The sequence below is a fragment of the Paramormyrops kingsleyae genome, chromosome 8, assembly GCF_048594095.1.
Source record: "Paramormyrops kingsleyae isolate MSU_618 chromosome 8, PKINGS_0.4, whole genome shotgun sequence".
Lineage (NCBI taxonomy): Eukaryota > Metazoa > Chordata > Actinopteri > Osteoglossiformes > Mormyridae > Paramormyrops > Paramormyrops kingsleyae.
Window position 1 is genome coordinate 35762004 of NC_132804.1, and position 14226 is coordinate 35776229.

Consider the following 14226-nt stretch of genomic DNA (forward strand, 5'->3'; position numbering starts at 1 on the left):
ATGCATATATTTGCAAAAAAGCAATCATGCCTTGCCAACTCTAATATTGATAAGAATATTAACACCTGAAAAAAAACCTTAATGGTAAATGTTGAATGTTGAATAAATTTGTGATTTAATTTGCGATTAATTTGTGATTAGCTATGGGCAGTTGTGCGATTAACCACGATTAAATATTTAAATCTATTGACAGATATATACACACACACACACACGCACGCACGCACACACACACACACACATACATACACACACATGTGGGACTCCCTGCATATTGTACACACACACACACACACACACACACACACACACACACATACGTACGTATAGAGACACACACACACAATTATATAGAACCCAAAATATAGGGAATTCATTCTTAGCAAGTATTTAACTAGCTGAGAATGAGGCAAAGTAAAAGTAGTGCTGTCTCCACTACACCACTGACAGCATGTAGTGTTCTTAAAAGAGGAGGTAACACTGAAAGCTTAAATTCACATTATTGAAAAATTATTACCAAGTCAGACAAACCATTACATTTTCCCTCCATTCTGAAGTTCCAACATCCAGCACTGAGCTAAAAGTTAACTCACCTGGCATTCACTATAAAGTAGAGAGTGGTAGTTTGACCACACAAGACCTTGTCCTCTTAAAAGGCTGAAAAATCTCTAAAGTAGTCTAATGGCCCACGTGTCTGTAGTTTGAGACCCCAGGTCTAAAAAAATTCCAAAGGCACTTGGAGACCCGAGAACATTTGCATTTTTCTTCATGAAATGAAACATGCTCCCCATTAGGAAAATCAAAACTGACAGTTCACTTTATGCCCAGGTTAGAGTGCAAGTGATCATGCCACTTGTGTTTGGCCCTCCTGTCAGCATTTAGAGTAACTGCTTAAAGTAACACCTATACGTTGATTTACTGAACTTCAAATAAGGCTACATATCTATCAAAAAAAATTCTATGTTCTGCTGAACCCTGTCATCTGTAAGCAAACAGAAATCAACTAACAAAAAATTTTAACAATTAACTAAATAACAATATCCTATGCAAGCAGAGAATATATATTTACTAAAACTTTGTCATAAAACCAGAAAAGATGGAAAGCTGGGCAAGGGGAGATAATTTAATCTTTTTCAAAGATTTAATGCAAACCATTCTATGAATGTGCACAACCACCTGTAATACATTCACCGATACTTGACATTTTCAGAACCCTATACAGTTGGGTGCATTTTCAGAACCCCTTACCAGTAGTTACAGCTATCATCCTTTACAATTCTTTTTGAAGTACAGAGCTACTAAAAGCCCAGAAACTATTCCAGGAAGCACAAAGCATGAGGCGCAGGGCATACCCTGAGAAGATCCAGGCCACTGTACATGCGCCCACGAGCGTGCACACACACACACACCCACACACACATCCACACACACAATCCACTCAGAAGAAAGTGAATGATTCATAATTAACCTTCATATACAAGCTTCTGTTGTTACTTACGATCTAATCTGGGACTCCCTCCATATCGTTTAAATAAGTGTTCTGCAGCCTTTGCAGATATTCTCTTTATGTCTCCAATTTTGTCTAGGTGTAATTTCCCATGGGAACAAAGGAATTTGGAGTTGTCAATAGATTTTGTAAGACTTGAGTCATCCAGCCACTTTTTAAGCCATTCCAAGGGGACAAACTCAAATGGCTGACCTATATTGAAAGACAGTAAACCTAATTAATATTCAATATATAAAACTACATGTTATATAAAGACATAACAGTAGTAAAAAAACACTCAACCTTCTGTATGGCATATTTGATTACATTAAAACAAAATGAAAAATCTTCTATAGAATCTGGGTAAATACTTTCAAACATGCATCTCTTTGTTCTTTTAATGAAGTTTAATTGTCCAAAAGTAATAAACATATAAAATTAGTTTTGTAAGTCAATTAAGTTTTTTAACAATGTTTATAAAGAGCAAATCAAGTTAAATTAATTTTAACATAATAGTCAAAAGCAAGGAAGCTGATGGGTTCCAGTAATAATTGCAATACTGTATTATAATGTTTTACAGACCGTCTTCCGCAGGTAACAATTTGTAGAGTTCCTTCACCTCTTCATGCTTGGCTTTGCCTTTGTCAACACTTTGTTTCCGCATGTCTGCCATTTCTATGCACCACTCTTCAAACTTTCTGTTGTCCCTGTCCACTAGTTTCTGAAGGAAGGCTAGAAAAAACGGTCAGTAGAGGTATCAAACGGCCCGAACATGTCTCATATCAGAATACATCCTTAATATAGTGGGCATTACAGACAAATTATGCAGAGAATGACAGTATTCTTCATTAATTTTCATAATTTGTGTCCCCGATTACAGAATGTTCTGTGCATCACTTATTACAAGCATAAAAAGAAGGAAAAATGAGCTCTCACCTGGTACCTCCTCTGTAATCTTTTCATTACTATCACCTTCTGTCTGCTGCTTGTACACCAGCATATAAGCGTTGCGAGAGCAGTGGTACCCTTTACTGCACTTGGGTTTACGTGTCTGAGACTTTGCTTCAGCTGAAAACAAATATTTAAATTTTAAACGGGTAAGAAGAAAACATTTTGTAAAATACATAGGCTAAAGCTTAAAAAGCATTTCTTAGCATTCCATAGTTTCATGACCATGTAGACTAGTGATGCGCGGGTCGGGTATTTTTCCAACCCGCGGGTCCCGCTTTTATTAAATTATTTGGCCCGCCCCAGCCCGCCCCGCAAATAAAGTGACAATTTCTTTACCCGCCCCAACCCGACCCGCGGGGTCCGTGGGTTACGAGACGACCCGCGCATCACTAATGTAGACAAATAAATGTTATTGAACCCAGTAGATAAAACATTAAAATACAGATTATGCCCAGCAATGTATTGTATTTGGAAGATGAGGTTATATAACCCATCACTATAAACAAGTGCAAAGATTCTCTTTTAACTAACATTCACTACTAGTCTTTCAAATCCTGTTATACATTTTCACATGGTGCAACGTATTATCATTGAGACATTACAATAAAGGTTTAAAAAAAAAAGGTTCCTAAAATTTCTTGTCTTGAAATATAAATTGCCATTATGAAATTTAATAAATTACAAATTAATTGTACTGCCTTTTTTTTTTACTTAACTATATTTTCTTATGTCTGCAAAACTAGAACAACAGTTGGGGGGGGGGGGGAGTCAATTCACTATATTTTAGATAGCTGAAGAGCATTAAACATTCTGCAAATGACCAAATCTGTAAAATACATCTAACAAATGCAGCAGCACTTAAGTTTGTGAACCCTACAGGGTGTGTTCAGTATTTTCAACCAGCCATCTTCCATAGCGGCTTATCCAGTACAGGGTCACAGTGAGCCTGAAGTCCATCACAGGAAATGGAATGATCAAGACAGATGAAACCCTAAGTGGGAGGGCAGTCCATCACAGGGCAGAAGCATGCATACCCACACACAACGTGATATTTTGACACCAAACTGACGTAACTGCATATTTGTGGACTGCACAAGAAACCTGGAGTAAACCTGAACAACACAAGGAGAATATGCATACTCCAGACATGAGGAGAGGGATCCAACCTCTGGTGGCTTAACCCTACAGTACAAACCACTAAACTACAGCAGGAAATTCAGTAATGTGCAAGAGGCTGTGATGATAAGCTGCACTTTAATGGCATTCAAACTATATGCAGTTTATTCCTGGGCTTGGGCAAGATTGTGGTTTTCAGCAGGATACTACAAGGTAGTGTCAGCTTTATATGATGAATTCAGCAGAAACAAAAGTTCCATCTTTCTCTCATTTGCAATCATTATTTGAATGCAAACAAATGCAAATTGAAAGTGCTCTCTTGAAACTGTTGAATTGAAAGGCAACACTTGAAAAAGTTTATCTACAAGGAAAATTGAACAAAGTGTACATTATATTGGGACATCAACAACATTTACCAATATCATCATCTATTCCAAGCTGCAGTTTCTTTCCCTCCATTTTTTCAATCTCCTCGTCGTTAAACTTGTACCATTCTTTGGTGCGGCCATCCCGCACATGAGCAATATAGTGCCCTGAGTAAGCACTGATGCCCCGATGAATGAGCACAGCATTTAGCTCATACACACATTTTTCATCTGGGAGGAGAGAAAAAAATAATCAGTTACACTGCTGGGAATATGCATATTTCAATATTCAATAGAATTCAATGGAAGACTAGATCTCGGGACTAATCCAAGGTGCTAGGGCTGAATGATTTGGGAAAAATATCTAATCGTGATTTTTCTGACAGATATTGCGATGATCTGTGATATTTTTCAAAAGTCAAGCTTCAGTTTAATATTCAGTGTGTAATAGATTTAAAACATATGATGCAGCATTACCACATAAGCTACCATGAAAATATTTAGGGCTGCAACTAATGATTATTTTGATAATCAATCTGTTGATTTTCTTTTCAATTAATCGATTATTAATCAGGGGGGGATTTCGAGCATTTTTTAATAACTCAAACTGTCTTTGTACAAAGGTTGTTTCCAGCAACTCACATAAAGAAATAAATGTATGCTACATTAAGAGTATAAAAAAATAATTTTGTAGCAGCTGAATCAATGTAATGAAAATTATAAAGTGCAACCAGCATGGCGCTTTAGATAATGTATTCAGTACTCCAGTTTTTAATGTAAAAGCACAGACTACCACTACTGCTACTAACAATATTATCAAATAATTCTCTGTTATTTAATGTTGATACACATATGTGACGGGGGGAGGGAGCACGCAAGCGAGTGTGTCTGCACTTACTACGGACAAAGTAAACATTTATTGCGGAGAAAAAGCCTTTTCCGCATTTTACGCTAAAAATGCGCCACTTGTGCTCTCGTGTCTTTAGTGACTGATTGGCACAAATAAGACGATTGGTGAGGAAAAACCTGTGAAAGGCAGGTGGCAAATTTAGTTTTAAAATGTGTCCGGTTGTGTGCGCATACTACAGTGATGAAGAGTAAATAAGATAAATAACATAAGGCTATTTAGTTTGTTTAATAAAAGGACAAGATATAGACCTGTTCTATAGGAAAGGTAGCCTTAAATGACTTCTGTTGTGATCTGGCGCTACATGTATATAGAAAATAAAATAAAAATAAAATTAACTTGGTGTACTCCCCTAATGGAATGGTAGGGTAAACACTTTGTGGTATATGTAACCACATTTGATAATAGCCAATTGTGTTGGCATCTTTCCCAGACAACCACGACTTCACCCGTGTTCATGTGCACACATGTGCGTGTGTGAAGGGGTGGGGTGGGTAACGCAGTCGACAGTAACGTCATTGGTTGCACTTGAAGTGAGAAGTTATCCAAATACTACCGTTTCTGGCAGAATTAAAACAAGACTCTGCTGTGTCCGCCTCCGCCATTTTTCAAACGTTTTTTTTTCTCAATTCTTCCAGAATTCATCACGTAAGCTACTCTAGGCATGGCATTGGTTCTCGTTTCCTTTTTCTTTTATGGTGGTCGGCTTTGGTTAGCTTACTGCTCCCAAATTAGGGGGTAGTAGCCACGGTACTTATGTGTATAATAACGTTGACCCAACTAATCGATTATTAAATTAGTTGCCAACTATTTTAATAGTCGATTTTAATCGATTTAATCAATTAGTAGTTGCATCCCTAAAAATATTAACTGGTCTTAGGGCTGGGCGATATTATATGGCGCATGCGCAATAATCACCAGAGCTTCAGATCAAAGGGCGAAGCATTTGGCCAGTCATCAGCTTTTTGATACTATACAGACATTTAATTTACACCCAATATTTGGTAAGCAGATTAGTAGTACAGCTAAAATATTAATGAAATGCATTTGTGACTCCCAAAACTTAGTAATCTATATTAAACTTGGGTAGCAGAGCACACCACATCATGCTGTTTTGGTATACTATGTTTGATATACTTTAGTGCAATTTGCACTGAAGTGTCAGTGAAGAAAGTCATGATATCTTTTAACTCTTGTGTACACACCTTGAGTCTTTAGTGACCAGGCATATACATATTTTAATATCAAGCCATAAGTAGCCGTAACTGTGCAAACTTTTATTGAATACCTCATACCAGAACACTAAGAACAGTCTCCAAACTGACAGAATGACTGTCACACAAGGAGGACGGCATTAATTTGTAAAACTATTCTCACAACAGTTTGAAACCCTTGGTCAGACATGCTGTACATGGCATATCCTTAATCGCAGCCTTTGCGATTTGCTACTTGCATTGTTTCAAACTACAATTTCAATTTGAAATCAATAAATCATTCAGCCGTACAAGGTGCATTGATTATTGCAAGCTGTTCAGCATCACGAGATTTCAAAATAGCATACTTTACAATCAGCATTTGTACAATAAAGGATAGCAGCTAGACCTAGCAAGGAACATATAACTATGGAGCAAGCTAGTCTAAATCAAGGACCTATTAGCAGCAATTCAGAACACCTCCAGCTGAGAGGTAATGTTTTTAGAAAGGAATATAAAATTAATTTAATCAGATACAGTTTGCTTGAAAGGAATACTCAGGGAGTGACATGACTTATAAACAAGTACGCATTCGCTGTACAAAGCGTTACATATCTTTCAGTGAATGTCATGACAAAGCAAATGCGCTTGCACTGTTATGACAAAGAATTACATCATTTTAACCTTTATATAACAAAAGCATACTTCATTCAAGTCAGAATAATTTACAATTTAAATGTACTACTATGAAAATAACAACAATAATTATAAATACCTTTTTCCTCCAGAAAGGGTCCCATATCCAACACTTCAGGGAAACTAATGAAGGAGTTTAGTTTCTTCTTGTGACCAGTTTGCCTGTAAAAGACAAGCAAACAAATAAAAACAAAAAACAAACAAACTAGTAATTTTCATAGTCTCAGAGTGTAGGAGCTACATGGGGTTACCTGTCAAAAACAAAGCGCATCAGCTGCAGATTAAGGGTGCGTGGGAGGGTCTGCAACTTGATGTGGCGGGTTGCATTTTGCTTACTGTGACAATTCTCACAGAAGTATCGGTTGTCACCTTCCAACTTCTCTTCCTATAGAAACACCATTAAAATGGAATAGACCAGGAGCAAATCTGCATATATTTTCAGCATCATATATGTAAATAAATCTTAAAACGAATATTACTGTCGCTACGATTTAAATAATTGGTTCAATGGTTCATTTGGTTAAAAATTGCTATAAGAGATCTAGATCATTTTTGTGAAAATTAGTTTATTAAAAAGCCGAAAAACCCATGAACAAGATTTTAACTACTGGAAAAAAAATCCCATTGTTACTGAGGACAGTATCAACAGAATTGTCATACTTTATATTACCTTAAGAAACTCTGTAATACATTCTGTCAGCTGCTTATGGCCCTGGATGCTGAGCTCCAACTCATAGAAGCGTGAAGGAAGTAGAGACGAACGACCACATTGATTGCATCTGTAATGCAGAAGAACACAAATTACTAGATCCATACCATGGATGCCAACAATTTTAAAGAGAGAAAACGGATAGCACTAAAGTTAACAATTCTGGGGAATAAATAACTTGAGAGAAATAAGTACAATAGAAAATTTTAGTCCTAATTTGCAATATGACCAGAATTTTAAGTAAATGCAGTTATAAAATAAAGCTAGCAACAAAGTAAGCAATAGCTGCATGCTGCAGTTTCAGAATATAATTTTTTTTGGCTTAACCATGCACAATGGGGGTTAAGACTCCTATGATTGCTAGTTTGATTCCCACTCTTGGCAGATCAATCAAATTTCCACTAGGCTCTTGAATAAGAAGACCAATAAACATAACTACTCCAGTGGTGCTGGACACTGACTGACACTGTGATCTGATCCCAAAATTCACTCTCACCCGTGTTTCTTGAGATACCAAGGAGGGTAATATGAAAAAGACAATTTCCAATATGGGAATGAATAGAGTACAACAATAATTATTATAAGATGATGGCTAGCTAAGTTAATAGCTAGATTACTAGGCAAAACGATTTTGGTTGGACACTTAGCCAATTATTGACTCTTGACAAACAGTAAGCTGTTTGTCTTTGTTTCCTTCCCAGATGTTTGTAGAAATTGGTTGTGCCGACCACCTCAGTAATCGATGATTTGCAGTATTTGCTTCTTTCTACAGAATGAATCTCCTTATGATTTATGCATGCAAAATGGAGAGTTGCAGACTTGGTAGACATTATAAGGATGCGAGTTAACTGCATAGGTGCTAGTGCTGTAGTACTTGAGATCAATTTTGGCCATTATCTAAAGTCCTACAATGACATAGTTTGGGGTTCTCAAAATAAAATTAACTTAAATGGCCAATGTGATATTCTGGAGGAAAATGAATCATTTAGATCAGTGGTTCTCAACCTTTTGCAAGCTGGTCCCCCCCAAAGCTGGCTCATTGCAGTTGGGGCCCCAGTGCCCCTCCCCCCCACATCCCAAACACCACCTTGGATGGATGGATGGATGGATGGATAGATGGATAGATAGATAGCCCTAGGCTATTATTTTTAGGCCCACATTATTATTATTATTATTTATTATTATCATCATCAGTAGCGGTAGGTAGGCCTATTATCATTACTAGGCTATTGTTATAACTGGCAGTAGCACCAGACTTCTAATGTGAGCTTGCAGACATTATTGTTATTATGAGTAGTAGTAGGCCTATCATCATTAATATATAGGCTATTGCTATATAATAATGAGGTTACATGCTTTATTGTTGTTATTATTATTATTATTATTATTATTATTATTATTATTATCATCAGTATAGGCCTATTATCATTACTAGGCTATTGCTATAATTGGGAATTGACACCAGACCTCTGATATTAATTTATGCTTTATTATTGTTATTATTACTAGGCCTAATAGTAGGCATCATCTGCATTTTTTACAGAAGCTTGCAGGTAGGTGATGTTAATGTGAGACCTGAGCCTGCTTTGCCTTGCAAAGATCCTCAATTCTTGGCTCAATGTTTGATAAACCATAGCCTCAAATCATCCTCGATTTGTGCACGATTGCGGTATTTAGTTTTGAGTGCAGTCATTTTTGAGAATCCTGCCTCACACAAATATGTCGACGCAAAAGGAAGGAGAATCTTAAAGGCGACGTCACAGAGTTCAGGATATTCCTGCATCAATGCTGCCCAGAATGACGAAAGAGGGCAGGAGCTAAAGAGTTCCTTCAGTCTACTGTCACTCTTCAGCTCAATAAGCTGTTCCTGCATATCAATTGATACCTCGTTTGCTGTGCACACAAACGGATCTCGAACCCACGCAAAAGAGCGATAATCCTCTTTAAAGTACGTCGCAAATTGTTTTCACCACAAAAGACTCCAAAAACACCAGTAAAAGTCACTGGATTTGTCGCTTTTGACAAAAAAAAAAAAGTGGTCAGGAGGATGATTTGTTTGTGCTATAATCAGTGCTTGAAGTGGGGGAAAAAGGTGGCGGTACTCACTTTGCATTGGCAAATCATTACATTTTTACAGTGAAAAACAAAACTTGGAGATATTGCTGTTACAACAATTTATTGTTGTTTATTTATTAACATAAATGTATTTAAACATGTTTGTGTGTGCGTGGCTGCGTGTGTGCGTGTATTTCACAAAAACTAAAGGAAAACTTTAACTGTAGCCTATATTCTGACTAGTTTATTCGTTTTTTATATATACACACACACACACACACACACACACACACACATATATATATATATATATATATATATATAAAAAAAAAACTAAATACGACCTCACGTTTTATACGTTTGCAGCCTCTGCAACTTCCGTGCGTCATAAAAATTAATTCGGATGATTCGATTTTCTGCAATTTTCGTATCCGTAGCAAATATTTTGAGGGGTGTTTTTGACAATTGAGAGCCACCAAATGACGAATATGAAAAACGAATACGACAGTTTCGGACTCAGTCAGGGTGCAAGGACCTTAAACTTTTGAGGCTTGCGCAGCTTCTCGAGGAGAAATCAAACAAATGAGCGCCGTTTTCTAAAGTCTATGAGCGCAGCACACACAAATAAACTAAATTGACATACTGCAGTTAAATTTCAAAATGTGGTGTTTTTATATTTATAACATTTGAATAGTTCAGCAACATACATCACACGACCTGACGACCAAGAGAGCTGACAATTGACCATCACTTAATTTACCATCACCTCACCTCAAATGTGACACTGATTTCATATAACAGTTCAACAAACAAGTTAATAATATTAAGTCACTTACATTTTTGATGAAATAATGACCGTTTTGGTCTATTTTAGCAGCGAAAATAGATCAGATGAATCCAAACAAATCACAAATTTGCAATTTTTTTTTCCAGTTTTTTCCCCTCCCATCCTGTAGCCTACTTGCGCCCCCCCGCAAGAGTGTCCGCGCCCCCCCCACCGGTTGAGAACCACTGATTTAGATTTATCGACCAATCACTAAAATAGTCAGTAGATTAATCACTAGAAAAACAGATGTTAGTGGCAGCCCTAACTCAAACGTTAGTCTGTTTCTGATCTTTACTTGGTCTAGCTCTGCCTTGGTCTTGGGTCTCAATACAGTCTGGTCTTGGTAATGACTTGGTCTCAGTTTAGGTGGTCTTGATTATATTACTAATAGGTGCATGTTCAATGTTGAAAAACACTGAAACTCTGGACTGGACTCTGGAAGGGGTATCTAAGTCAAAAGTGTTCGAGTTCAAGTCAAGACCAAGTCAAAATTCACTAAAGTGCATAACAAAACCAGTCCACTTATATGTGGGCTTGAGACCAGACTCAAGTCCCATAATTCTGATATATGCATTAGCTAAAATTGTCTAGGAATGGTTCCATGAGCATGAACAATGAATTCAACTTAACACAGCAACCAGTCTAATCACCAATTCAACTGAACATCTCTGGGATGATAAAAGACAAGCTTTCTGCATAACTGATCCAATTCAAGGTCAACAGCACTGTGGGAAACGCCTGGGCCCTGAAAACCAAGTCTGTTTAGAGTACAAAACAGGACGGACTGAAATCAACAAAATGTATTAAAATTTAAATAATTAAAATTTAAAAATGAAATCTGCACATTTTGTATAAATATATACAGCATGCTTTAAAACAGGTCTAAGAATTAAAGGGGATAAAAATCCTTTAAAACCTTTAGTAATTTTCCTCTAAAAAATTAAACTACAATTGCACTTTTGCATATCACTGTTCTGACACAAATTTGCCTTGCTAAAAGGAGTAAATTCATACGGATTTAATTATAATGATCCAATTTACAGTGTTTGTCTACATACCAACAAAAACTTTGACTGAAAAATAATTATTGTTCATAACAATGTTTAGGAGACATCTATTTAAAAAGAGCATAAGCACTGAAACTGTGACGAGAAGTAAATCATTGTTGATCATCTACTGCATCATTAATCAACAGTGATTAATCCAGTCTTCCTTCCCAGATGAATATAACTGAAAAGGGATTAAACTCATTAACATAATATGCCTAATTATAATAATAAAAGAGTTAAAATTCACTTACACAGTGACGTAAGCAGACTGCCCACAAAACTGCTGTTGTATTACATTCTGCAGATTTGGGTTCTTCTGTTTTGAAAGGGTATCTTCCAAGAGGGACAAGAAAAGCTTGGAGAACTCCTGAGCATCCTAAGAGGCCAAAAAAGAGATGCTAAGTAATACTTGCTTCATTATGCTGACATTTTTTTATTCAAATAGTACTTTTTTATATTATCCACCTTATAAAATACAACTTTTCTTCTAAACTAAAAGGGGAAACCTTTTTAAGTACATAAAGATAAGCACCTGCTGTTGTCCTGTATCCAAACCCAATGCCTTCACCAGACCTGAGGGATCAATATATCTTCTGTTGCTGTTCTGCAGCAATGCAAACAGGTACTGCAGATGTTCACATATACTCTGGGGCTCATAGTCTATATATGGAATAGCGGCATATTACACATTTGTTCAGAAAAATAACTGATTAGCACTTTTTCCTGTCTTGCATGCAAAGGCTGAGGTATATTCTGTATGATTTATACATTTGGAAAATAAGACTATTAGGCTCTATGAAACTGACAAATGTTTTGTTGTACACGGTAATATTTATTTATTATAGAACATTTCCAAAGTTAACATAAGCAGGAAATTTGCTGACCTGACTCCATGTTGTGTTCCTCCGCTCTGGAATTCTGACATAGGTAAAGGGTTTCGCGCAGCTCTAGATTGTGAAACCATACCTGCAAGAATGTGTTCACATAGCATGTCGCTCCTAGGTTTGTCAAGCCAACAAACTTGTTCTAGAAATGAGAGAAGTTTAAGTCTTCAAATCAAGTTTCATTTGGACAGAAAAACTTCAGACAAATTAAAACTGAGAAAAACAACAGTTTACATAAAATATTCAAGAAAACAGTTTTCAACCACATACATAAAAATATTAATTAATTGATTACAACAGTTAACATAGACTGTCCAGAACTATTTGAAAAGAAAACATATGTAGTACCTTGTCTCGCTTTTCTGAATTTGGATCATCAATATTGTGGAAGGAATTTTCATCTATTTCACCTAGCCACCCTTGTTCTCCGATGCCAACAAGACAATTAGGATTTCCTTTACAGTTTCTCCTAAGAAACAGTGGAGAAAATATTAAATTATATCATAAGAACAACTTTTGAAATAGCAGTATAAAACACATTATTAAAGGACGATGCAAAGAAACGAGTCAATGAGTGTTCTGTAGTAATGCTTGGTTTTAATACCTGATTTTTCCACAAAGACATCATTCTGGTTACCCATGACTGCTATCCCACAAATAACCAATATTGCTAGCATAGTAAAAAAAATCTAGATCTGTCACTAGTCTCTCTTTACTTACGACCTAAACAAACCCCAACATATAACAATTCCCTAGTGTTAACTTACCGTTAACACACCTTTCCATTTAGTACATGAACTTGTAACAATTAATATATTTGCGACCACTAACCCCTGAAATTACTTGCAACTCAAGTTCCAAGTTAGTCATATACTAAATACATTCGTCTATGCCATATAACTACGAAAACGAATTAGATTTTTCCAGACAAGTTTTTTTTAAATTTATTTAAAGGGCAAGTTATGTAGTGAATCAAAGTTTTAGCACACACGCAAAAAACTGAAATGATTGTTAACTCATTACATATTGATTCGATTTTAAAACTTGTATCAAGTGTCTATTTGTAAGATTCACGAGCATTAAAGGCATGCATTTAACGGTCACCTGCATACGACCCTTTTACAGGCCGGCACTCGGATACGGTACGCCTTCTCGATGTGCTCCTCCGTCACATCCTCCGGCTTCACAGTGTCAGCCCAGCTCCAGGCGGCTCTCTCAAGCTGGATTCGCGGAGCCATACTACATCACCACCATCCCAATACTGGCTGAGACTCACTGACCTAGCCATCCAAATATTTATGTTATTATATTAAAGTAGAAATATAGGAATTAAATTACAAATAGAAGTGATAATCTAAATATGTACGTTCTCTGTTATCGATTTAAATCTATTGTTTCACATAAATGTTAGACAATGCAACTTGCCAGCTCACTATACAATTTGGCGCAATTTAGACAATCGCCATTTCGGCTACAATGGTAAATTTATTAACCAATATAAAGAAAAATAAAACAAGTTAATAGTATACCGAGTAACCATGTAACGAATAGTACGATGTTAATTACTGCTAATTACTCGCGAAATTACTTGCATGTCATTGAAATAAAGCGACGCTGAGCGTGAAGTGAGCAGTCAAAATACGATATCGCTGTTATTAATTTCAATTATATCAATTACAAAGTAACTACACTATAGAAAAATGCACATTTAAAACAGCTAGCTATGTAACCACACAATTACATGTACGACGACTTCTAAATTCGAATTTATCTATTTGGTTTTCAGCCTCTTGCAGAACAGAAAAAAAGCTAGCAATATTTCTCAGTATAGTCATATTTATGTTGACGTGGATACAATTTATTGATATTAACAATATTTACTTCGATTTACCGTGTACACGTCTGTTTTTGAAACAAATGTTTCCTCTTTTCAAACTTGCTCGTACGCCTCGTGTACACGTAATACGTATATTCACGTGTGATGTAATG

At 36.3% G+C, this 14226-nt stretch overlaps 1 protein-coding gene across 4 annotated transcripts in view; it reads right to left on the minus strand.

Annotated features, from left to right (window-relative positions):
* usp48 (ubiquitin specific peptidase 48) overlaps positions 1–14215 on the minus strand; it is a 55993-nt gene extending 41778 nt beyond the window's left edge. For 2 of the 4 annotated variants that reach the window (XM_072715736.1, XM_072715734.1), the window contains exons 1-13: positions 14119–14214; positions 13342–13517; positions 12586–12706; positions 12238–12379; positions 11886–12013; positions 11605–11729; positions 7385–7493; positions 6966–7099; positions 6794–6876; positions 3970–4149; positions 2423–2554; positions 2069–2218; positions 1499–1699 (exon numbers count right to left, since the gene is read on the minus strand). In XM_072715736.1, the coding sequence (XP_072571837.1) occupies positions 1499–1699; positions 2069–2218; positions 2423–2554; positions 3970–4149; positions 6794–6876; positions 6966–7099; positions 7385–7493; positions 11605–11729; positions 11886–12013; positions 12238–12379; positions 12586–12706; positions 13342–13475 (1639 nt within the window). In that variant the 5' untranslated portion in view covers positions 13476–13517; positions 14119–14214. Of the gene's footprint in view, positions 1–1498; positions 1700–2068; positions 2219–2422; positions 2555–3969; positions 4150–6793; positions 6877–6965; positions 7100–7384; positions 7494–11604; positions 11730–11885; positions 12014–12237; positions 12380–12585; positions 12707–13341; positions 13518–14118 lie in introns of all 4 variants that reach the window. The other 2 variants (XM_072715735.1, XM_072715737.1) reach the window with 2 other exon arrangements.
* Positions 14216–14226: the final 11 nt, after the last annotated feature.